Here is a 25,618-nt window from a genome sequence, read left to right on the forward strand (position 1 = left end):
GGGAGTCACCCACTACAAGCCTTCTGATTCAATGGAAGACCACTAAACCTTACCTTCCACCTTCATTCTGCCTCAGAAAGTCCTCCAAGGCCCTGCAGCTATATATAACCCCCAGACATCTAGGCACTGTCATTTGACCTCTTATGTACCTTAAGGACACCTGGGCCTTGCAATCAGACCCATTTATCCACCCTTAGCACCTCCAGACCCTTCCATTCCCTGCAATTGAGTTCTTTTATGTGTGTTGTCTCTCTTAATCGGAGTGTGAGCTCCTGGAGAGTACTGACCATCTCATTTTTTCTCATTTGTATCTTGGGGAAACAGGCAAAGCTGCCCTCACCTCCGCTAATTTAAAGCCTAGTTTAAACCTCTAAGTTAAAGCCTAACATACTAGGAAAGTATGTAGGGAAGAAAGCTGAGGTCCCTGAAATAGTACTGGTTACCAGACTTGTGTTAACCAGACTTTGAATAGTAAAACCTCAAGAGCTAATCAAGGTTATCATTGCCTTTTCCCAAGCCTTGAAGAGATTCGTAAAGATCTCTTCCCATCCCCTAAAGCAATGAAGGTAATGAGAAGGAAAACAATTCTTGGATTACTTCAATTGACGAAATTTAGGTTCTTTCTTGTAGTTGGGTCCTTCATTCTGTTGGGGTTTTTTTGTTTGTTTGTTTTTTTAGGCAATTGGGGTTAAGTGACTTGCCCAGGGTCACACAGCTAGTAAGTGTCAAGTGTTTGGTCTGAGGCCCAGGATTTGAATTCAGGTCCTCCTGACTTCAGGGCCAGTGCTCTATCCACTGCACTACCTAGCTGCCCCGGGGTCCTTCATTTCAGAAGACTAATGACATGAGGAGGGTGATGTCTTGACTTGCAAATGAATTGGATTTAAGTGAAGCAGGGCTTGCAAAGTTAGCAGCCTCACTCTTTTCTCCAGTCATCAGGTCCAGTGGTAATATATAGGTCAGGAAGACTAGAGATGGCAGCTGGAAGGCATGGTTTTAGGAAAATGATTCTCTGAGGTTGTGTGCATAGAATTAAATGAGTATTCTTCTGTTTGATGAAGCAAACTATTACCTGAACTGTTTCCTAAACTCTTTGTGACTCTGCCTCAATTTTACCTTTCTTGGTGTCCACAGGGCTTAACATAGTGCCTAGCACATAGTAGGAGCTTATTGAATGTTAGTTGACTGACTGTGTGTACCAGTCCTCCTGGCCATTTTTTCTAGTTTAGGAAAAGAAGAAGCTAAAGAGAGATTAGGAATATAGGGTGGAAGTTTCCCCTACAGTGGGAGTTTTAAGGACACTTAAAAAGCAGGAGAGAACACTCAGAGAAGAGGAAGGTGATGAGCCTTCCCATCACATGGAATACCAGTCCTGGTGACATCACCCTCTCTTCTCCCAAGAGACTAAAATAGCAAGGTATATCCTGTGCTTTTGTTTTTAATCTCCAGTGCTGGAACTCTAAGGGGACCCACATACACATATGAGAAGGAACTTGTCTCCTCTTTCCTTTCCTTACTTAAAATGAGTGGGATTGGCAGCTGTGTCTAAGTATGGTCTTTAATTGTATTAAACTCTACATCAGACTGATTTAATCTTCTTTCTTATAAATATTTGTACAACATGAGTGTGTGTGCAGGCTCCAGGAACCACAGAAGAGAACGACCTTTTCTAACACAGTTCTGGGATCCCAGCCTCCAGGCCACTTGTTAGAGATTTCACTCTGTAACTGGAACAAGAATAGAATTACTAAGAACCTAGGGCCTTTCAGATTTGCCTCTTCAAGCCTAATGCAGCCTTAGGGTTACATGTGAAATATACTGGGACTTCACAATGACTTGTGATTTAGGGAGCTGTCCAAGGGCTCGAGGAAACTATAAGCTTGGTCATTTCTCTCTCTGCAAGCAGAAAAATGGTAAGATACAGGATAACCTAAAATTAGTAGAAAATTATTTCTGACAGATTTGTGTCTGTGGCAGAGGATGTAGTATAGTATTTGTTCCTTCAACAATTCCTAAAATTTAGCATAATACTTGGACCCTATAAGCAGTTAATCATGCTTTTGCACTCATTCATTCACCTGTTCCACAGAACTTTAAATATAAAAGAATAATAGCATAATAGTAATTTGAACTCCCTGGAATAAGATAAGGGCATAATGGGGCGGAGGGGGGGGGGCTCCAAACAAAAATCCAAACATCGTTTACCAAAATACAGAGCTCATCACTCCAAGGCAGCAATAGAATGATGAAAGCTTCCTCCTCAAAAAGGAGGAAATAGATTGAGAGAGCTTCTCAAAGCACATTATAAACAGGCAGAGGTTTTTTGGAAAAAAAAAGAGCTCACTTCACAAAGCAATAGTAAAGGCTAAGAACAGCTACATTCAAGTGGATTTGTCCAATGTAACCCAATGAGTTTAGGAGACTAACGTCACGGAATCAAAAGGCTCACTGTGGGCAAATATTCACATGAATCTCATCAACAGTGTCTTGACAAAGTGTGAAACAAAGTCATAAGGATTTGTTTACAGAAATGGAAGAGCATTTTTTTAGGATTAGGTAACTGCCACTATAAATTACAGAAAGATTATCCTTAAGGACCTGGGGGTTAAAGATTGATGGAAATCATGCAATAAAACGGTGGAAATTGCAGGTTGCAGAATATACTATCATCCCTATCATCTTGTGTGTGCCTAGAATTGCCCTGAAAATGCTTTTAGTAGGTTTGCAGAAGATGAGCTCCCATACTACCACTTGAATTCAATTACAAAAAGGAGTAAACAATGAGAAGAATGAGATAATGATTATAATTACTTATAGAAGTACCTTTCAAACAAACAGAAATCACTTTACAAAGCAGCAGTAAAGGCTGACAACAGCTATACCTCACTGGACTTGTGAAATGCAATCCCAGGCCTGAAAAGAATCGTTATTATAACATACCAGCCAAGTGGTCATCCGGCCTCTGATTGATGTGGGGACCCCCTCCACCTCTCAAGTCAGCCCATTTCATTGGAGCACTCTGCTTGTTATAAAGTTTTTCCTGATGCACATATCTTTGACATGACAGCCTTTCCAATCCTGGAAGCAATTATCTTGTCCCTCTCCAAGTCTTTTCTCCCCCAGGATAAATATTCCTAGTTCCTTCAGCACTAGTTATATGTTATGGATATATGACATGGATTCTAGGTCCATCATTCTGAATGGTCCCAAAACTGAATACAGCCCTTCAGATGTGGTCTTTGCCAGGCAGAACACAGGGGTACATTGGAACCACCATTTCCTCCTACATGGAAGTTATGACTCTCTTAATGTAGCTCAATTTCACATTAGGTTTTGGGTTTGTTTTTTGGGGTTTGTTTTATTTTTGGCTGCCCCTTCAAACTGTGAACTCAAGTTTAAAAATCCCTAGATCTTTTTCAGACAAACTCTATTCTAATCATGCCTCTCCAATCCTGTACTTGTGAAGCTGATATATTTTTTAAACTAGTCCTACAATTGCCTAAAAGACTATTTTATGGCGAACTCACACAAGGCAAGTGCTCACATAGTGGTCAGAAGAAGTGATATGAGGACATTCTCAAGGTCTTAAGAACTTTGGAAATAGGGGCAGCTAGGTGGCACAGTGGGTAAAGCACCGGCCCTGAAGTCAGGAGGACCTGAGTTCAAATCTGGCCTCAGACCAAAAAAAAGAACTTTGGAAATGATTGTGTGATGTGAGAGACTCTGGCACAGGACCTCTCAGCATGGCATGCCCTCATCAGAGAAAGTGCTGCGCTCTATGAACAAAACAGAATTGAAGTAGCTCAAAAGAAATGCAAGATGTGCTAATTTAGAGAATCCACCCCAAATGTTCACATGGATTATCTGTGCCCAACCTGTGGTAGAGCATTCCAAGATCCCATTGCCTAGCCAAAAAAAAAAAAAAAGGAATGACAAGCAGGATGATTTCAAAAAAACCTGGAAAGACTTACATGAACTGATGCATAGTGAATCAAACAGAACCGGGAGAACATTATACATGATAACAGCAAAACTGTTTGATGAAGATCCATGAATGACTTAGCTATTCTCAGCAACACAATAATCCAAGACAATCCCTAAAGACTAATGATGAAGCATACTATCTACCTCCAGAGAAAGAATTGATATTAATTGAATACAGACTGAACCATGCTATTTTTCATTTTCTTTCATTTTTTCCTTTTTATTTGAGTTTTCTTGAACAAAATGACTAATATGGAAATGTTCTACATAATTGCACATGTATGACCTATATCTGATTGTTTAGCATCTCAGGGAGCAGGAAGGGACGGGATAGAATTTGGCACTCAAAATTTTAAATAAAAATGTCCTAAAAATTTTTTTTTAAAATAAAACTTTGTAAAAAAAAATAAATTTCTTGCAGAGATTTTTTTATATCCATACACATGTGAAAGTGTTGTCACTTTAGAACAGTTTTCAATTGGGTGATACAGAGAGAAGTGATAGGGCACCTTCAAGGAAAGAAACATCAAGGAAGGTACAGCTGTCTTTACTTCCTAGAACTGTGGTGGCTTTTGCCAGGACCTTTCTATTGGTGGTAGTTCCTGGTGGCAGGGCAAAGTGGATGCTGGCCATGGGGCATGACCCTACCCCCCTACTGCTCCAGATAGCTGCAGCTTTGGAGCCAGGCACCATTGTGGCTGGGGCCACTTGTAGCTACTGGGGCAGGATGTATACCTGGGTGATGCCCCCAGGCTTGCCTAGAGGAGTGGGTTTCAGGATGCCTAGAGCAATTGGGGTCACTGCCAGTGGGGGGACCCCTGCCATAGCTGCTGCCCCCTTCCCCAACCAGGTGACCTCTGGAGCTTTGAACTGCATAGCTGGAGGGGCAGAACACAGTTCAAATTTCCCAACATTTTTCCAGAATTTTTAAAAAATACCTATATTGGGAATCTGATCTGGGATGAGAGGGGCTAACAGGAAGAGGGTCTTTTGGCCTATGGGAGTCGCAAGAGTCTCTTTAGTTTAAACATTTTTTCACTTTTCATGGTCAGGAATGTCAAGAAAAGATTAACATGAAATTACTATAAAGTGCAAACTGTTTACCTGTTTTTTTTTCTTTTTTCACTCTGGGATTACTTTCGAACTAGCTACCTTCCTTCATTGCGCTGGAACAGGAGTGGGGAATCTGTAGCCTCAAGGCCACATGTGACCTTCTAGGTCCTTAGGTTTGGCCTTATGACCGAGTCCAAGTTTTACAGAATAAATCCTGTTAGTAAGGGGATTTGTTCTGTGAAGTTTGGATTCAGTTCAAAGGGCTGCACTTGAGGACCTAGAGGGCCACTTGTGGCCTTGAGGCCCAAGGTTCCCCACCCCTGCCCTAGAACAATGAAGCTATTAATCTTGCCATTTACTTGCAAAACCTTTATAAAATTTAAACCTTCTTTTTCCTTAGGACAAATTCTACAGAGTGGTACCCCAAAACTTGCTAAGGTATTTCAGAAGAGAGTGAGTTCTTGGAATTACTCCAAAGTTTCAGGAGTTCTCTCCTGCAATCTTAAAATAATAAACCTTCAGACTCCCAAAATTGCTAAGATGTTTTTAGTAGTCCTACAAACTTTGACTGTCTGACTTTATTTGTATAATTCCAACACAGCCAAAGCTGAAATGATAGGGGAAAAGTCTTACAAGTTTTTTTTCTTTTCTTATAACCTAATCTCCCAAGGAAAGCCTAAAGTGGGGGTTAGTCCTGCTTACTGGGACAATTGCTTCAACTATGAAAGTTCGTTAATCTTTTCCAGTGTTCTAAACTCTCTGGCTACAGCCTTTAGAAGTTTTTCTGACTGGCTGCATTTTAAATCTTTCAGGGTAACAGAATCTAGCTCACAACATAAACATGCCACAGACATTTTACATTTTACAAAAACAGAGAAACAGAAAAAAATGAAGAGACAGATACAAACAGTACCAGTTTGGCTGAGGCACACAAGTTAGTGAGGTGTGTAGTTAGACACACAGTTGCAATTTTGCAGAGATGTGCAGAGAGGCTCCAGTTTTACAGAGGATTGCAGAGAGGCCTGTTGACAGAGGTGTGCAGTTAAGAAAGGATATTCTTACCAGAGAGACCTTAAACAAACCAGGTCATGGGAGGAACCTTGGAGTTTTCCTCACAAAGAATGCTGAGCTCAACCAAAAGCATGAGCCCAGGATTGGAGCCAGGAAAGAGCAGCAGACTTATAAGACGAGGGGGTAGGTAGGTGGGTGGAGTGGTGTGAGACTCTAGAGAAATCTCCAGTGGCAAAATCCGCTCCCACTGGTACCAGAAAGTCCACTCAGCCCTGTTCTATCCAATCCCACTTCTGACACCAATTTAAATGACAACCAGACCAGAACTGGCCTCTAACCTGTAGGTGGCTGGAACCAAACAAAGCAGTCTAGAAACAGGAGAGTCAGGAATCAAACAGATGTTTCTTGATTAGGACAAAGAGCCTCTTGAATTTAAAGTATCAAGACATTAGGAGACACCCTGTTTTCCAGAGCTAAGGCCCAGCAAGCAGGCTGTGCTTGAGCTTAGCGTAACAACAGTCCTTCGTACTCACCCTTTGGAAGATCTCACCCTCTGGTAACAGGTGTTCACCTAGGGATTTATAATTTTCATATTAATCAATTCCTATTTAGATTTGTTGGAGCTCCCCTATTTCCCAGGAGATTCTGGCCTGAGAGCTAGAGCTGTGATCAATCACCTCTCCTGATGCCCTGAAGAATTCCTGGGCTTGTAAATTGCTAAGTGAACCGAAGCAGGGGCTTCACTCCTATTCCTTCCATGCTAACTCTGGTTTTGTACCTTGCTGAATGATCACAAGGCTCAACAATTCTAATAACTTAGGGACTGCTCCCACAGGACCCAAGAATTTCTATGATGTCCCCAAAATGCCTGCACACATGGGCCTGCTGTGGGAACTGTTTACTGAAGACCTAAGAATGACTGTGTCGAGTCCCACCTTTTTGTAGTTTTCATGTATAAAAATCCTACCTCTGCCATAAGCCACAAGCCCTCCTTCTCAGGGGCACTTTGGTTTAATTTGGTTTGGTTTTCAAATCTGTTTCCTTCACCTTGAAATTACACTTCTGTTTGATTCCTGACTCTCTTGTCTCAAGGCTGCTTTATTTGGCTCTGGCCGCCCACAGCTTAGAGCCCAGTTCCAGTCTGGTTGTCAAAAGTAATATTTTGGGTTCCTGAGGCCATGTGCTTCTTCCTCAAGGTAAAGCTTCCAGCTCAATTCAGAGTTGGGGCTTTTTACATCATTATCACCATTTACCATCTTTCATGTGTGTGTTGTTAGTCCACAGGTATGGGAGCATGGATAGCTCTATCAATCAACAAGTTTACTATGTAGGGAGGTTAGGGGCCTGCTTCTAGCCACGTGTTGCTGGAGGTTAAAGGGCTTTCACACTGAGAAGAAGCACAGGCCCCTTGTTGACTAGAGAGCCCTAAAGGCTAATGACTCAGTACATGTATAAAGGGGCAGAGGCAGCCTTTCCTCACTTTCTTCCTTTCCAGCTGCAAGTCATGTTGGGACCGTAGGAGCTATTTCTCCAGGACTGGGTTGGGGGAAGGGCATTTGCCCTGACCAGCACCTCAGCCTCCATGCAGCTGTGAGCACAGGGTGTCTAAAGCACGTGTCCTAGACGAGCAAGCATAAATCTTGTTTCAGGCTGCCTGTTTTGTGTTTCTTCCTTCCTGGTCTTAGGATAATGAGTGTCTACTCATACCATATTGTCAGAATTAAATTTCTGTCAATATAAAGAGTGTTATATAACATAGGGTCTTGATCAAAGGAGTTCCCTAATCGACTTGATGACTTTATAGAGGAGAAAAAAACCCCTTTATTGGGGACTTTGCCTCTGCCTTGGAAGATGCGGACCTGCCCATTTGGCTCATTATCCACTCAAAGTCACTAAATTAGGGATGAATTGGTTGACTAGAAGTGGTTGGCTGAAACAATTGGACTGTTGTGGCCCCAAAATTAGAGGAATGGCTGTGAGGCTAAGCCAAGATTCAAGAAAGCGGGAGACTTGGACTTTTCCTTCCACTGTTACCGTGAGGTACTATTCAGACAAGGCAGATCTAGTGGGAAAGGAGTTACCACTCTAACACCCTTAAGTGTGTTTCCCTTCCCCTGAGAGTTCAAACCCTCAGGAAAGTGGGACTTGCTAAAATGTCAGGGAGTCGCCCCTCTCAGAACTCTAAATTCGTTTTCCTTCTGAGGGTAACAGTATAAGTTTGGAGTGGTGGTTTAGAGCCCTGGGAAAGGTGCACATCTAGCCTGAGAAGGAGAAGAATTGGATGGATTGTTTTTAGATATGCTGGGACCTTTGCTTTCTGCAGTGTTTATGAGCTCTTATGAGCCTTTTGTTTTAATTTTCTGTAGGGTGAAATAAAGGTTGCCCTGTATTAGATATATTTATTATTTACATTTATATATTTAAATTTATTATTATTCTGAGTGCTTACATAGAACCTTTTTACACACATTGGTGGATTGGTAGAGACCTAGACATGAGCTCTATTCAGAAATTTCTCAGGGTCATTAGGAAGTAGGGGTAATGTATGCCAAAGTAGAGTGATGAGGAGGGCTTTGTCTGGATTGAATCTTACCCATGTAGGCCACTGGAGCATAGGTTTTACTAAAAACAAACAACAAAAAAGCCTGATGGTTATAAGAAATATACTTTATGAGATTGGTGGATGTCATGTCAAAACAAAATATTATTTTGTAAAGGAAAATATTAGATTAGTTATTTTTACCAGTGACTTGGATAAAGGCACAAACAAGTATGGTCATTTAAACCAGTACTGACAAAAAGTGAGAGTGATAGTTTACATACTAGGTGACAGAGTCAGAATCCAAAGAGATCTTGACTATCTAGCTCTGGGCTAAATTGGATAAAATTAATTCATTAGGGATAGGGATTGTTTGTTGTCCTTCCTTCTCAAAGGGGACCGAAATGACATCACTATGTTAAAGTCAAGTTACAATGAGACTGACTATGGCTTATCAGACCAATATGATCTTGGAATGCTCTACCACAGGTTGGGCACAGATAATCCATGCGAACATTTGGGGTGGATTCTCTAAATTAGCACATCTTGCATTTCTTTTGAGCTACTTCAATTCTGTTTTGTTCATAGAGCACAGCACTTTCTCTGATGAGGGCATGCCATGCTGAGAGGTCCTGTGCCAGAGTCTCTCACATCACACAATCATTTCCAAAGTTCTTTTTTTTGTTTGTTTGTTTGTTTTTTTAGGCAGTTGGGGTTAAGTGACTTGCCCAGGCTCACATAGCTAGTAAGTGTCAAGTGTCTGAGGCTGGATTTGAACGCAGGTCTTCCTGACTCCCAAGTACATGACCCTATCCACTGTGCCACCTAGCAGCCCCTGCTTGTCATTTCTTACAACCATTAATATTCCATTACAATTGTGAAGGGAATTATGATTTTTATAGTAATTGATAAGATATGTGTAATGAATATACTAATAGACTTTTCAGAATTTCCTTTCTTGTGAGTCAGACTTACAGTGAAGCTTGAAATGAACAATCAAACCTTTGACAATGCTCACAATCACTGCCTGTATACCTTAAGTGAAGCGAATCAAAGACTGCTAAACCTATTCCCATCATGGAACTCTCTAGTATTGTGACTCCCCAGGGCTTGAGCAATATTGATCCAGAACTCCAGAATTGTTGTATTGTCTTTCATTTGTGGGTTGGTCATAGGAAACTACTCTGGCCCTAGAGAATGACTGTAATCCACCTTCCCCCAAGCTCCTGTTTCACTTGGGATTTGTGTATATAATCTCTGTCTTCATTTTGCCAAGGTGGAATTCTGATCAGCATCCCTGATGTGCAAATCTGTTCCTACTAATGAAACTAATTAATTAAACAGCTATCTGATTACTGTACTTTGTCTCTGGCCTGGTCATTCTCAGATTAGAGACTGGGTCAGTAAAAATCTGGTTAACAAAGGCAAAAGGAAAGGGGGGGAGGGGCAGAGGATGTCATGGATAGATGGTGTCATGGAAGCTTGGATAGACTTCCAGAAATAGTGGAGGATGGAAAGACCCACCATGTGGTGATCCATGGGGTCTTGGAGAACTGGATACAACAACAACTTTGTCCCTTCCTATCTCCCTAGTCTTTTTTATATTTTACTTCCCTCTACTCATTTTATGATCTAGCTACAAGTGACCTACTTACTGCCCCTCCCAGAGGCCAAATCATCTCCACAGACGTCTGTGCCTTTGCTCTGGCTGTCTGCTATGCCTGGAATGCTCCCTCTCCTCACCTCTGCCTCCTGGCTTCCCTTGATTCCTTCAAGACTCAGTTCAAATCCCACCTCTGTGGGAGGCCTTTTGTCATCCTTGCCCTATCCTCCCCCACTACTGGTGAAGTGATTACCTTCAGAGTTAGTGGTCTGGGATTACTTTTCATCTACTCTGCATAGATGTTGTGTATGCATAATTATTTACATATTATCTCCCTTTAGAATGTAAGATCCTGGAGGCCAGGGACCATATTTCAGCACTTAGCACAGTGCCCGACACACAGTAAGTGATTAATAAATGACTGTTGACTTGATGTTGTATCCCCAGCATTGGCATAGTGCCTGTGACGGGGTACTTTGGTGCTTGTGTTTGGGTGCTTGTACTTGGACCCCAATTTCTCCCTAGCCTCAGAAACACTGTACCTGACAGTTTCTCCCCAGCCCAAGGACCCTGGGCCTAGCAATTACTCATGAGTGGGCCCCAGCAAGACCCTTATCTCTCTCCCTCATGCAGTTCCAAACGGCACCTGAAGGATTTATTAGTTTAAACTGGCTTTACACTGGGTCATAAAGACATTCTTACCCACTACTATACTATCCTACCGCCCTACCTCATTATCTACATCCTGGGCTCCTCATTAACTGTATTCTAGACTTAAGACATATGTATACTCCCTACATCTATCTTGTCAAACAAGACATTGATTGGTAGCAGACTGGACAGCTCTCAGTTACCCTGAACTCTAGTTGACTTAGTGATGTAGCAGGCCTAAAAACCACACCTCCACGTGGCCCCCCTTGTGGGCTTTTCCTAGTGAGCTGTGGGTAAAACGCCTGCACAGTAGGTACAAGAAGTGCATGTTCTTTTAAGAACTGACCACTCCTTAACCACTCCCTAATCCCACCCTGCATCCCCTAGTTAGCATATTTGGCACATGTTTTATTGTATTTTATCCTATATAAATTTTAACTGTACCTCTCTAAGGCTGCAGGATCTTTTAAGAATCCTTGCCTGCTGAAGAGCGTAACTAAATCTTTGCCACCTTGGCTTAAAGAATGCTTGAGTCTGTGAATTCATTCCAGACGACCCGTCCTGTACTCCGGTCTTTGAGGGGTCACAACCTCTCAACCTCTCAGCCTGTCACACCTGGATCAGTTAATGAATAAACATTTATGAAGTGCCTACCATGTGCCAAGCCCTTCAATAAGCACTAGAAATACAGAAAGAGACAAAAGACAATCCCTGCCCTCAAAGAGCTTACAATCTAATCAGGGAGACAACATGCAAACAAATATATACAAAACAAGCTATATACAGGATAAATAAGAGATAATTAACAGAGGGAAGGCACTGGAATTGAGAGGGGTTAGGGAAGACTTTCTGTAGATGGTGAAATTTTAGTTGGGACTTAAAGGAAGCCAGAGAGGTCAGTAGGCAGAGAGTTACAGGAGATTCGAGCCAGGCCAACCTCCTCCCCTTCTCCAGTCCCTTCCCCAGTCCCTTCCCCAGAAAGATACTGCACTTAGTCCAGAGCTGAGGTGATAAATGCTGGCTGACTTGACTTTGCATCCTCAGTGCTAAGCACAGTGCCTGCTACCCACACAGTGCACAGTTAACAAATGAATGCTGGAGTCAGGGGAGACCTGAATTCAAATCAGACCTCAAACACTTCCTATCTGTGTTACCTTGGACAAGTCACTTAACCTCCCTCTCCCAGTTTCCTCATCTGTAAAATAGGGATCATAACAGCATTTTACCTGGGGTGGGAGTGTGTGTCATGAGGTTCGAATGAGATATCTGAAGAAGCGCTTTGCAAACCTTAAAGCACTATATAAATGATAGTTATTATTAATGTTGTTATTAATAATCATTATGCTGTCTGACTGAAGTGAGAGCAACAGACTAGAATTCATTCCACTAACTCTGGGACCATTAAGCATGGACCCGCCTCGTGGTACCGGGTAGGTCTAAAGAGGGCGGTCCCGTACATGCCAGATACCGGACGACCAATCACCTCTCCTTTCCTGCCCGAGGGTCGGTCTCTTTAACCTTTGGCTCCGCCTTCAGCTCCTTTCCACGCTCCCTCTGGCTCAGACCGGCGCCCTATGGGAGCATGCGCACTGCGCCCGGCGGGCCATCCCCGTCAGGCAATGCAGGAGGCGGCCCGGCGGCGGGGAGGACCCCTGCCGTAAGATGGCGGCGCCCAGCGGAGCCACTGCCTCGGGTGAAGGTGACGGCGGCTTCGGGCCGTGGCTGGACGGACGGCTGGAGGCGCTCGGAGTGGATTGGGCCGTGTACGGCGCCTACATCCGGGGCGTCCTGCAAGAGGACGACGAGGAGGAGAGGCTGGATGCTCTACAGGGCATCCTGGCCGCCTTCCTGGTGAGAAACCTGGGCATCCGCCCGCCCTGCCCTGCCCTGGCTCCGGCGCCCTCGCGTGGAGCCGCCGAGGCCCGCCCCCGGAGGAGGTCGGGGTTGGGGGGCGGAGGGGGAGGAGCCTGCGGCTGGCCAAGGGTGGGGAAGGAGGACCCGGAGGGAGCGCCGAGGAACAGCCCAGGCCGGAGGCGGGAGGTGGCGGGAAGCGGGAGAAGCGGCACACACGCTGCTGAAGGCTTCATCCTCCCAGCCGCCCCCAGGAGTGGGGACCCCGGTGGCGGAGTGCAGCTAGCCCTGGATGGGAGGTTCATTGCTCCTGCTGGCCCTGATGCTTGTTAGGCTGGTGAACTTGCTGAGCCTCAGCTTCCTCCTCTGTAAAATGAGCACATTCTCATCGCACGCTTCCTGCCTCCTGAGATTGTTTCGGGGAAATCCCTTTTTGGGGATGAACCTTGGGAAAGGCTTCGTCTCCTCGTTCCCTCCCCCATATTCATTCAGATCCCTTGGATTTTCACTTTCTGGTGGGGCAAGAACACACAAAGCACCTGCTGGGTATGAATGAGGAGGTCAGCACTTTTCAGCTGAGAGGCAGGTTCAGATCTCCTCTCTGTTATTTAATTAGCCGTAGGAGTTAATCATAAGTCACCTAATCTTTCTGAGCCTGTTTTCTCATTTATAAAATGAGTCAATCAGTAAACATTTGTTAATGACTACTGTGTGCCAGATGCCAATTAATTGCATGACTGGGCAAGTCACTTAATTTTTCTGAGCGTCAGTTTCCTCATTTGTAAAAATGAGTCAGTAAACATTTATTAAGCGCCTACTATGTGCCAGGCACAGTGCCAAAAAAAGGTAAAAGACAGTTTTTGACCCCAAGGAGCTTTTAGTCTAATGGGGTGGGGCAACAGGCAAACAGTGAAGGACAAACCTCACTGGGTTTTTATAGGGCTTGGATAACATCTTGTACAGAAATAGTTGTGCAAACCTTTGCAAATACTCTTGACGTTCTTGCACTTTGACCTGAGTCTCCAGTAATGGGGTGACCCTAACAAATGAATGTTGGAGTCAGGCAGACGTGAATTCAAATCCTACTTCAGACACTTCCTAGTTGTGTGACTTTGGACAGGTCTCTCAACCGCTCTCTGCCTCAGTTTCCTCATCTGTAAAATGGGGATCATAATAACACCTACCCCCCAGGGTTTTCATGAATCAAATGAGATATTTGTAAAGAGATTTATTTCTTTCCTGGTCCCTTTATGTTATATTCCAGCTAGATAATCTGACTAGGTTAGCTATTTAAAAAACCAACTCCCAAAGTCAGTGTATCAACAACAGAAAATGATGAAGAGGCTAAAGTTAGATCTGCCTTGAAGGGGATGTGGAAGACCACAGTGTGTGGCTGTGATAGCTGTCCGTGACAGTCCTGTTGCTCTGATATCATCTGAAATGAAGAAATCCAGAATTGGTAGGGCACATTCTTTAATTACTGATGTGTAGAGCAAGGGCTGGTAAAGTGATCATTCAGTTACTAAAACCCTGATGGAAGGTATGTGGGATGCAGAGTGTGAATTTCAGGAGGTTTTTGCTATTGGAATGTTGTGTTAACACACATGTTAACACATGTAGTGCTTCTCTGTGTGCCCGTGAGATCGAATATTGGCTGAGACTACCTAGATCAGGCTAGGGCAGGGCATAACCCGACACTGCTGGGGTACCCTCTGTGGCAACAGAACAGTTTTCTATATTCAGTCTCCTCATCAGAGCTCTCTGTAGCTTATAGTACTCTTCAATAGTAAGTGGCACACTTTACTGATTGATGAGAGTCTGACACTTTTTCATAACCCTACCCGTGAATGAGCTGGGAAAATTGGAAGCTGGAAAGAGCTGAGGCCAGCAGCACTCAGTGACCTGAGGGAAAGAAGTCCGGAGACACTACTCTGGCTGCAGTAAAGGGGGATGCTCAGGGTCCCCGTTAGGTCATTTCAAATGACCACGAGGATATCAGGCCAGACCAAATGAACGAGACTCGGAACACTGTTGTGGAACCAGGAAAATTGAGAGCCGCCCAGCTGGTCACTGGACAGATAGTTGTGTAGTACTTGATATCTTGTACCCTTTGAGTCACCTGTGAATTTACTGTTCTCTTGTAATTAAGCCCATTCTAATCACTATACTTCAGAGAGAAGCAGCTGGGGAAGATGGATGGGTGCTGATGGTAGGAGCATTTGAAACATGCCAGCAGTTTGTGGGTCTAGCAAACTGGAGACTGAGGTGCAGTGAGGCACTGAGTACCCCGCTGTGTAGGTAAGTGGAGTTAAGTACAGGTCAAAACATTTGTGCTGGTTGTAAGGCAGTCATAAGAGTTGCTCACATCTACAGTGGTTTAAGATTTATAAGGGGCTTTCAGCATGATACTGTGACATTAAGTCGATGCCAAAGCAGTCTCGGATTAAATGACTGGCTCAGGGTCAGTGAACTAACTGGTGTCAGAGTTGGGGAGAGGTTTAGCCAGACCTAACATGGGAATCTTGAAGCCCTTGCCTAGCTAATTATGGTGTGGGAAATAGCTATATTAGGGAGTGGTTAGGGTCCAACCAGGATCCTGGCCCTTTGGAGGGTAGAGAGTCATGTTTTCCAGATACAGAAGAGTCCCTTCATCTTTCCTTCCTCCACACCAATCACATTTTTCCTTTGGGAGGCCTGTGCAAGCCAACAGAAGAACAGTTCATCAGCTGGGGGGATGCAGCAGTAACTTGACACAGGGGCAGCTGTTTAGATGTCTCATAGCCAGACCTGTTGTCATTACCAGGGACTCACTAGTGGCATTAATTGGGTCATGCAGCAAAGCTGGGCAAAAGAAGTTGGTTTCATGTGGTTCTCCTAAAATCCTTTGTTGAGACTTCAGGAGTTATAGTGTGGCTTAACCCAGTCTGGGAGGTCATGATGGAGGTGATTTTCTCACTACTACCAGGAATCCTGGGTGGGTGGGAATGGGCAGCTGATTAAGGTTCTTTTTATCCCATCTGGAAAATCTCTAAAGACTCTATAAGTAGGGGGTGGAACTTAACTTAGATGGAAGCTACAAATAGTGCCACCTGCCATGACCACCACTTATAGATTGTCCTTATTTGGAGCCATTCATCTGCTGATAAAACCAAATACAAGGTGTCCCAAAAATCTCAGTGCAGTTAAAGCTCCAACTTAAATCTGAACTTAAGACTTTTGGGACTCCTTGCATGAACTTACCCCACTTTCCTCTCTTTTCCTAGTAGAAAAGGTCAGTTTTTCAGGAATCAATCTAATGCCTGAAGTCCCCACCACCTACAGAAGACTTGATTTGTTTTCTGGGTGGTTTTTTTTGTCTCTCATGTTCCATTTTCCCTTAATTTCCCTCACCACAAGTAAAACTTCGAGGAAATTGGATATACCAATGTGACATTAGCTTCGATTGAGCAGTGTTGGTCTGCAGGGCCATTTGTAGTGAGGAAGAATCTTGGAGAAGTAGAAAATTATGTTTTTGGCCTTGGAAATTTAACAGCCTAACTGGGGAAAGGAAATTCATCCATTTAATTAATGTCTCATGTCTGCCTACTCACATTAAGCCTGTAAAGTAGGTAGTGCAAGCATTATTGCCCCAGACATATAAATGGGAAAACAGACTCGGAGAGGGGAAATTATTTTTGCCCAGTGTCACACAGTGGTAAAGTGGCAAAGGCAGGTGTCTCAGACCTAGGACTCTTGATTCCCAGTCCAGTGTTTTTATGATGTACCACGTTGGCTCTCAGGAAAACACACTTATGGAGGAAGGCTTTCCAAATAATATATACAATACATTCCAAGTATCTAATTCAGAAGGGGACATCTTGTTGACACTCCACCACTCTCCCGATCATGTGCATGACTTTTTTTCCCCTACAGGTCTGACTCTGGGTTATGATTTGTTAAGAGTCCCCTGACAAATTAGATTCCTTTCCAGGAAAATCAAAATTCCTAATGAGATCAGTCCTCAGATCAGGCTTGGGTCTAATAACTAGAAGTAATGTCATTTTTTTTTTTAGCCAAATTTGGAGATAGGATCCAGTGACCAAGGTCTAGTTAGGACTGGAAAGATCAAGGGTATCGCATTCGCCTTCTTGTCTGTTGCACTGGCCAATCAATCACCTGATCTTGGGGCACGAGTCAGGCAGGAGACCTATAGCTGTTCTAGGGGGACCAAGGCAGTAACTTAAAGGGATGAATCTGGGTCAAAGGCCCATGTTCTTTTCTCTCCCTCTCCTCCATATCATCCTTTTTTTCTTCTCCCTAATGCCCTCTGTTTCCTCCAGTGTAAGAAGTGCTGAAAGGGTCTCGAGTGGGAAAAGTTTAAGAAGCCTTGGTGTAGCCCAGCAAGTTTGGAGGTCCAATCTTGATTAAAAAGCTGACAAACATGGGTAGCTAGGTGGTGCAGTGGATAGAGCCCTGGCCCTGGAGTCAAGAGGACCTGAGTTCAAATCCGACTTCAGATACTTGACACTTACTAGCTATGTGACTCTGGGCAAGTCACTTAACCCCATTGCCTAGCCAAAAAAAAAGCTGACAGAGCCAAGGAGAAGTACATTCAGAGTTTAGTGTGATCCATAAGGTCCTCCAGAAGGCAAGCTCTTAAAATGAATTTTTTAAAAATTCATATCGAAGGCTCTTATATCACCTTCATTTCCCAATCTGTTATTCCCCTCTCTCTGACAAGAGAGCCATCCTTTGCAACAGAATAGAAAAGAAAGAAAAGGTGGATAAGGAAGCAGTTCAGCAAAACTAAACAATATATCCACCAAGTGCAACAGTATATGCAGTGTTCCACACCCATAGTCCCTGATGGGTAATGTGCCTGGAAGATACAAGGTTTGTCTCAAAGGGAGCAGGTAGGCTGATTCTGTTGACAAGGAGATTCCTTTTACCTTGAGTCTGGCTCATCTGGCAGAATACAGTAGGTGGGATTGACCTAGCAAATATGAACTCTAGGGATAGTGATGACGAGAATATAAGATTACTGCCTGGGTCCTGGGCCCTTTGCTGTTTTGGGGTGTTTAGAAGTCCTAGAAGGGGAAAAAAAATCTCTGTATGTTTTGTCTTCCAAAACGTGGGTCCCTTTCAGTTTTGGCTGGAATCAGCCCTGTCTTGTGTGTTGGGCCTGTCCCCAGATTTCTCAATTTAGTCCACCTGAAGATTTTTTGGCATTCTTGGAATTACCTGGCCTACTTCTCTGTCTAGGAAGAAGACTCACTCCTTGATATCTGCAGGGAGATTGTCGAGCGGTGGTCAGAAACCCAGAATGTTGTCACCAAAGAGAAAAAAGAAGGTAGCGTGAGTTGGCACTGCCCTCTGAAAGCTTCTCTAGTAGCTCTATACAGCTGTTAGGAAAAAGCATTTTTAGTTCTCCATTTTGGCTGCTTGTCCTTAATAGAATACAAATTCACATCAGTTTCATATGTCTCTTAGCTGTCATTAGTTTCCTTTTCCCATTTTGCTTCAGTGATAGCACATTGGTCCTGTCCTCTCCCCCTCCCCAAGACATTCATCATTTTTTGGATCTCCTTATGGATTTGCAGAGGGGCTGATATCCTTTCCTTCAGTGCTGCCCTTCTTCTTACAGCATACCACTTTTTTCTCTTGGTGTTCTTAGTTGAAAATGGATTTCATTTTAAACTAGTGTAATAATCCAAGAATAGCCACCCCATCCAACATCACTAAAAGCATGAAGGGATCCTAGGTAAGTTAGCCCTTTTCTTACTAGGCTTCTTGGGAGGGAGGTTGGAGTAGGCAAGTTTTGAGACTGAACCTCTCTGGTTTAAGAAAACTCAGAATTTGAACCCCAGTAGCTCCAGAGCCACAGGGTAAACAGGTACTGGTGTCATAAGACTGCCCTGGTCTTGTTGGGACGATTGGTTTATCAGGGCTGACCCCTGTCATGCACAACAACCTTGTTGTCATTACCTCTCTCTCCCTCACGCCACACCAGATGAGGTGCAAGCCATTGCCACCCTTATCGAGAAACAGGCGCAGATTGTGGTGAAGCCCAAAATGGTGTCAGAGGAGGAGAAGCAACGGAAAGCTGCTCTGTTGGCCCAGTATGCCAATGTGACAGATGAGGAGGAATATCCTTTCTGGAACTCTGAAGGTTATTTGTTTATCACTAAAGCTCTCAAGGTCTAACTTAAATATTTCTCCATCATTATTTCCAATCTCATTTCTGCTGGCCCACATTGTAACTCTGGGAAGCCTTTAAATACTCTGTGCCTCAGTTTCACTTTCTAAAATGTGAGTAACTTTATTGAAGAGGGCAGTGTACAGAACTAATGTAAATCCTGAAATAACATATCTAGAACTTTGGAATTCGGGTTTATCAAATGCTTTACTGTTAATGCAGGTATGATTTATTCCCATTTTACAAATGAGGAAACTGAGGCTGAGAGGTTATGACCTTTCCATTATCACATAGCTAGTAAGGGTTAGGACCCAGACCTAGGTCTCCCAATTCCCAGCCTGCTGTTCTTTCCACACTACCAGGTAGCTCTTGAGTATTATTATTATTAAGTATGCCTCACTTCTCACACGTTTTTGGAACGTGTTGATTGTATAAAATGAATCATTTTAAATGTAACAGGGAAACAACCTGAAGTGGGGAGCATTTTTTACTTTTTTTTCCTCCCAAAGCATCTTTGTATATGTTGTCTCATATCTTTCCAATTTAAGAATTATTCTCCCCATACATAGGAAAACTGAAGCCCCAATAGTTAAAGTGACTTCCTTCTCTCCCCGAATCATTCATAGTTTTTGGCTCTCCTTATGCGTTTACAAACAGAGGGGCCAATCTTCTTCACCCCAGTGCTATCCTTCCTAGTCCTATAGATATATTTAGTGGCAGAGCTAGTCTCTTTTAATGAATTACACTAACTAAACCCGGAATGGCGTTGTTTGGATTGTGCTTCCTTAAGTGTCTGTTGTTGCAATGGATAGAGTGAGACCACTGGACTCTTGGGTTTGACCCAGGTGAGTGTGTAGACGGTTATGTACACTGGTAGGGTGAAGTGCGAGTCACTCAGTAAGGATTTACTAAACACCTGCTATATGGCAGGCACTCTGCTAAGCACTGGGGATAAAACAGAGGCAAAAGACAGTCTCAGCCCTCAAGGAGCTCACAGTCTAATGAAGGAGACAACACGCAAACAACTATGTACAAATAAGCTGAGAGAAGGCACTAGAATTAAAAGGGATTGGGAAAGACTTCCTGTATACATAATCAGTCAACTGACTAGAGCATGGTTAGGCTTTGCTTTTTTTCCCTCATTTTTAGTTTACTTGCAACTTAAAACACGCACCTGTAGTTTGTCTGGCAAATATTTGAAATGAATATCATACACCAAAAAATCAGATAGCTGGTTACTAGGCTCTAACTTAGGGAGAAATTGTTCAGGTCAATTCCTTTTTTCCCCAAGACTCCTTCCAAGGAGCAGAATAAGAGTTCTGATAAAAATTTCTGTTCCTTGTATTGGAAAGAAACCTTCAGAAGACACGTCTATAGCATGGTATCTTGCACTTAATGTTTGTAAAATCGAATGTTATTCACCTCTTCAGTAATAAGAGGGTGTCAAATCCAGACGAAATGAGGTTTGTAGGGAGTGTCTTTTCCTAAGATCTTATATTACAGCAATAAGGTTGAAGCAGATAACTTACAGTTCCTTAAGCTACCATCCAAACTTAGCCTTGTCCTTCTCCCTACTTGGTACTTAAGTTCCCTAAGCAAATGAATCTATGGAATACTTTGGTATTCTACCCATTTCCTGTTCATTCCTTAACTCCTTTTACTGAAGCAGATGAGAAGGATGGTTCAGTTGCTACGACAATGAACATTGGGTCTGAAAAATGTATCCTTCTCTGGTGTCTGTCCCCCAAATGCTTCTTCAGTCTTTCCTGAGAATAATGACTTCCATGTTACCTCATGTTATTGGGGAGTAGCAGGGAGAGTGAATTTCAAGGCGATTCCAAAAGTCCTGTTTATTAAATATCGTGCCTGGTGCTATGGGAGCAATATAAAAGAAACCAAAGAATTATCTCTGTCTTACCTCTAGGGACCTTCTACATTAGTTGACAAGGCAGCATACACTCATCAGACATCAAAGAATGTTTCTATAGATTAACAAGTAAAAGGGATATATTTAAAATTAAATATGTAAGTGTTTAGGGGAAGGCATTGAGAAGTCAGATGAAATCTGATCATGGAAGGATTCCTGGAGAAGGCAGACTTGGAACTGTTTGAATGAGGAAAGGAATAGATTAGGAGGAAGAGGAATAGGGAATACCAAACAGAAAGATACCAAGTCAAAAACAAATTGTGTTTAAGGGGTAAAGAGTACTTGGCTAGTATAGACAGCCAAAGTTTGTTATGAAGTCCTTAAATTTTGAAGCAGCTTACCTAGGTATGTATTTTTAACTGTGGTAAAGCTTATTCAGATCCTAGTAAAGTTCAGATTTTGTGACAATTAGGACCAGGGCTAAGCTGACTTTTATCTTGGTACTATCTGGAAAAAGCATAGTATTAAATTAAGCAAATTATTGAGGGTATAAGCAAACATTTAACCAAAAAAGCATTTCAAATACTTGAGCAGCACCTACCTTGAATACAGTATCCTAAATCTAATTACATAGGACTTATGTTAAAATATTTATTTTACATTTATCTACAAATATTTTTGTATATGTGTGTGTGTGTATATATATACGTATATAGATATACACACACATATATAAATATGTACATCTATTTATGTTAGAATTTAACTTCAGTGGGCTTATGCTCTCCCTGATGTGGGTATTCCCTCTATTAGGGAAGATCACAATTTCTTCATCCTATATGTCATTTTCTTCCCATAAATCCTCCATGGGGGGTGGGGAGGGTACCTTATTACCTTGTGTATCGTGGTTCTCATGTAGGTCTGTTTAACATTGCTTTTCACCAGATGGGTTATCCACCAGTTATCCTTCATTTTCACTTCACACCTCCTTTTATAGACATAGTTTCAATAACACCTTTTATATGATGTCAAAGTCGTTGTTGGCAATATGCTGCAGTTTATCCCCATTTTATGTCTCTTTACTATGCTTTTCATGTTCATAAGTAAATATATTAGTTAAATATTACTAAAGCTGAAAGGGAATTTCGATTTGGCAGCCTGGTAAAGCTTATGAATCCCTTCTCGGAATTAATGTTTTTAAATGAAAATAAAATAATAGCTAGCAACCAATAACACTGAAATAGTTATCCATTTTTTTTTTAAACTTCATGGATCCCAACTTAAGGACACCTGATTTGGTCTAACTTCCTCATTTTACAGATAAGGAAATAGGCTCAGAAGAGTTAAGTGTCTTGCCTAAGCTCACACAGATGCTAAATGGCAGAGGTAGCAAACTAAAGATTTCTTCATTCCAAAATCAGTGCTTTTTTTTAAAAATTGCATTACATCCCAGATATAATACTTCTACAACATTTCATTAATGTAACCTTGGCTTGGTGGATAGAATGCTGGCTCTGTGTCAGGAAAACCTGGGTTCAGGTTTTGTCTCTAACACATGCTGGCTTTGTGAACCTAGGCAAGTCTTTAATCTTCTTTCCATGTCCCCAGGCATTTAAGACCATAAACCTATGAGTAGCTGCTCATCTGCATTGGTAGAGGGACTTTTCTCCAGGGGGACACCTAACGAAAGTATAAGTCTGGACCACAAAAACCCAACTGTGTATGCAGAAATAAAACTGTTCTTCTGTATGTACTACTCTTTTAATTCAGACTTTTCACCAGTTCATATTCTACTTTGAATCCTGTCCATGCCAGGCACCTAAATTAAAACTGAATGGCTGAATGATCCTTACCCTCCAGGAGGCTATGGGTAGAAACTCAAGGTAATCTGGAGACGGATAAAACAGTCAGTACTCATTGAGGGAGAAAGTAACCAAAAATTTGAAGAACGAGATAGTCAATGTGCCTGTGCCACTAACCCTTAACTCAACAGCAGCTCTCTTCCGAAACACCAATGTGGAAGATGTCCTGAATGCTAGAAAATTGGAGCGAGATTCACTGCGGGATGAGTCTCAGAGGAAGAAGGAACAGGACAAACTACAAAGGGAGAAAGACAAGCTGGCCAAGCAGGAGCGAAAAGAGAAGGAAAAGAAAAGGACACAGAAAGGGGAGCGTAAACGGTAACGTCTGGATCCTCTCTTCCTCCCCAAGGACTTGAGCAAAGGAAGAACTGGGTCTTGCATATGGTGTGTATTTAGGAAAAATAGGAGAAGTCCTGGTGGTTTTTACTAATGCATTTCCTCCCTTGTTTACACAGCCAAAAGAAAAATCACAAATGTTTAATTGCAAAATGTGCCATGGGATTTGTGGTGTGGGTAATGTTGGATTGATGTAGCCAATGTCTGTACCAAAGATCTGAGAAGGCGTGATTTATTTTCAGCAAATCAATTCCTGTGATCTTTTTATTAACCACTTAAAAATTTTGGTCTTCCTCTTCTTGGCCAGCAAACTAGCTTTGTAGCTTTTAAACCTGGAGTATGTAGGATTGGAATGGATACTACTCTCTCTGACAGAATGTAGAGTGGAAGTTTGCTTTGAGACAGTAGTTAGTTCTAAAATGTGGTGTTCTTTATTTCTATCTGATAAGATAGAAAGCTAAATCCAGATTTTATTTTTTTAATAATATATAGGAGCAGAAGCCTAAGCCTAGGGCAGTGGAGGTAGTTATAGATGTTTTTAAAAAAGAATAGTATGACTATCATGTCAGTGCAAGGCTATTTAAGTATGTAGCTATGCATTTATAGCTGTAACTGTGACTTTTTTTCCAGTGTGATAGTGGAAAGTTTAGTACCATTCCTACCTTAAGACTTATCTAAATATAAATAAAAACTTCTGGTGGTTCCTAGTTTAAAGAATTAGGGTAGATTGGAGTAAATAGAGAAGTCATCTCCCTAAAGAAAAAGCCAACACTAGGAATCTCTAGCAATACTGCATATCCAGCAATGAGGTCAGCCTCTCCTGGTGCACCTTCTCATTCTTCAAGTAACACTGGGGAGAAAGAAGCCACTGGCTACTCATCCAGATTTGTGTTCTGGGAAGGTACGGATGCCTGCATTATTGTTAAGTCCATTTAGATGGGTCAGATGCTAGCAAGAGTTCTCCATCTCTGCTTTCTTCACTGGCTAAATTTAGTTGCAAGGAACTTCTCTTTGATTGTAAACAACTACTGATCATAAAATAACCCAGAGAAGGCATTTTCACTGAATAACAAAACTGAAGGTAGATCAGTTGCATATGACTAATTATGTGAGTAACAGACCTTTTAACTTATGTGCAGATGATTAAAATGATGCTTGGCTAAGGAAAGATTTTTCTCCTCTCTCCTTCACACACTCCTGAGCCATAGCATTTCAAAAATGTAAATGGTTCACATTTTCCACATTTTTTTCAAATAAACTTCTGATATTTAAATCACCATTTTCTGATTTCTTCTGATTTTCTTTTCAACAACCTTTAACCATGGAAAGAAGTTCTGAGTGTGATATAGCAGAAAAGATCACAGGTTTTAGAGTTGAGTAGACTTTGGTTAAAATCTCATCTCTGTTACTTCTTGTTAAAATTACTACCGGTGTGACTTTGAGCAAGTCATTTAAGCTCTCTGGCCTCAGTTTCTTCCTCTGCAAAATGAGAGATTTGGACTAGATGACCTCTGAGATCCCATCTTCCTCTAAATATATAAAACTATTCCCTTAGAAGTATAATGGATTTTGACTTAAATGCTGTTTGCTTTGATTAGTGTTCCAATATGCTGGCTAAATCTTTTAGAAGAACTGGAGTCTTCTAATATCTTATATCATTTTAACACAGTCACTTCTTGAACTAGAGAGAATCTGTAGAATAATTCAAGTACAGAAGAATACATACGTACTTCTAACTTCTCTTATGAAAGCTACTGTCTTTAGAACTTTCATGTTCAAAAGTCCTCAGTTATTCATAACAAATAGCCATTTATATCTTTGGATTTCAGATATATCTCACATTGGAGATGTTACAGATGTCCTTTTTGGTTGCTAAACTGATTATGCAGTTTAAAAGTTAAGATTTTTTAAAAGTTGAAAGGAATCAGTTTTTATTATTAAAATAACAAATTGTATCTGAATGACTTACTTCAACCTACCTAACATTGTGATCATTAATTATGTGATCTTGAGATTGTATATATTGCAACTAAAGTCCAAACTGACAAAATATTTAGCCGTCTTTTAGAGAAAAGGGAATAGGTTTGTTCACCAAGTAAAGTATGTCATCCAGACACCTTAAGTCTTTAATGAATATTGATCTTCAGTGATGTCATTTTGGGGGTGATACTGTTTAAAATCCCTCCTTTTCATATCTCCTCAGTTAATACTGACTAGCCAAAGTTTGGGGTTTTGCTGTAACATTCTAGAGCATCTCAAGCAGGACAGCCCTGAAGCACTGAGTCCCTAGGCCCTTTGAGGATGACTGGCAAAGACAACGTGACTCAAGGTAGCTTTTCAACCACTTTTGGTAATGAGTTTAATTTTCTTAGGTTTGGCCAGATTTTTTAAAGAGAACAAAAATGATAGAAACACTGCATATTCACTGACGAATCTGTTGGCTGTCTCTAAGTAGCTTGTTTAAATTTTTACTTAAAATTATATAGGGAATAAATTAAAATGTATAGAAAATATTTTTGAAAAACTATATGCCATAAGGGGCAGCTCGGTGGCGCAGTGGATAGAGCACCGGCCCTGAAGTCAGGAGGACCTGAATTCAAATCCAGCCTCAGACCAAACACTTGACATTTCCTAGCTGTGTGACCCTGGGAAAGTCACTTAACCCCAATTGCCTAAAAGCAAAAAA

General features: G+C 42.0%; 1 protein-coding gene across 1 annotated transcript; it reads left to right on the forward strand.

The window, feature by feature from the left end:
- Positions 1-12,463: 12,463 nt before the first annotated feature.
- CCDC43 (coiled-coil domain containing 43) lies at positions 12,464-24,211 on the forward strand. Its single transcript, XM_020997707.2, has 5 exons — positions 12,464-12,692; positions 17,934-18,021; positions 18,682-18,817; positions 20,529-20,587; positions 22,731-24,211. Exons 1-5 carry the CDS (start codon positions 12,504-12,506, stop codon positions 22,916-22,918), a joined length of 660 nt encoding a protein of 219 aa, XP_020853366.1. The 5' UTR covers positions 12,464-12,503; the 3' UTR covers positions 22,919-24,211.
- Positions 24,212-25,618: the final 1,407 nt, after the last annotated feature.

This window comes from Phascolarctos cinereus, unplaced genomic scaffold, assembly GCF_003287225.1.
Source record: "Phascolarctos cinereus isolate Bilbo 61053 unplaced genomic scaffold, phaCin_HiC Scaffold_5;HRSCAF=322, whole genome shotgun sequence".
Classification (NCBI taxonomy): Eukaryota; Metazoa; Chordata; class Mammalia; order Diprotodontia; family Phascolarctidae; genus Phascolarctos; species Phascolarctos cinereus.

Bases quoted from the DNA above. Each gene is read 5' to 3' on its own strand.
- CCDC43 (XM_020997707.2), top strand. From the start codon at position 12,504: ATGGCGGCGCCCAGCGGAGCCACTGCCTCGGGTGAAGGTGACGGCGGC. The intron at 18,022-18,681 runs GTAGCGTGAGTT...ACGCCACACCAG, and splicing joins CACCAAAGAGAAAAAAGAAG to ATGAGGTGCAAGCCATTGCC. The intron at 18,818-20,528 runs ATATCCTTTCTG...AACTCCTTTTAC, and splicing joins AATGTGACAGATGAGGAGGA to TGAAGCAGATGAGAAGGATG.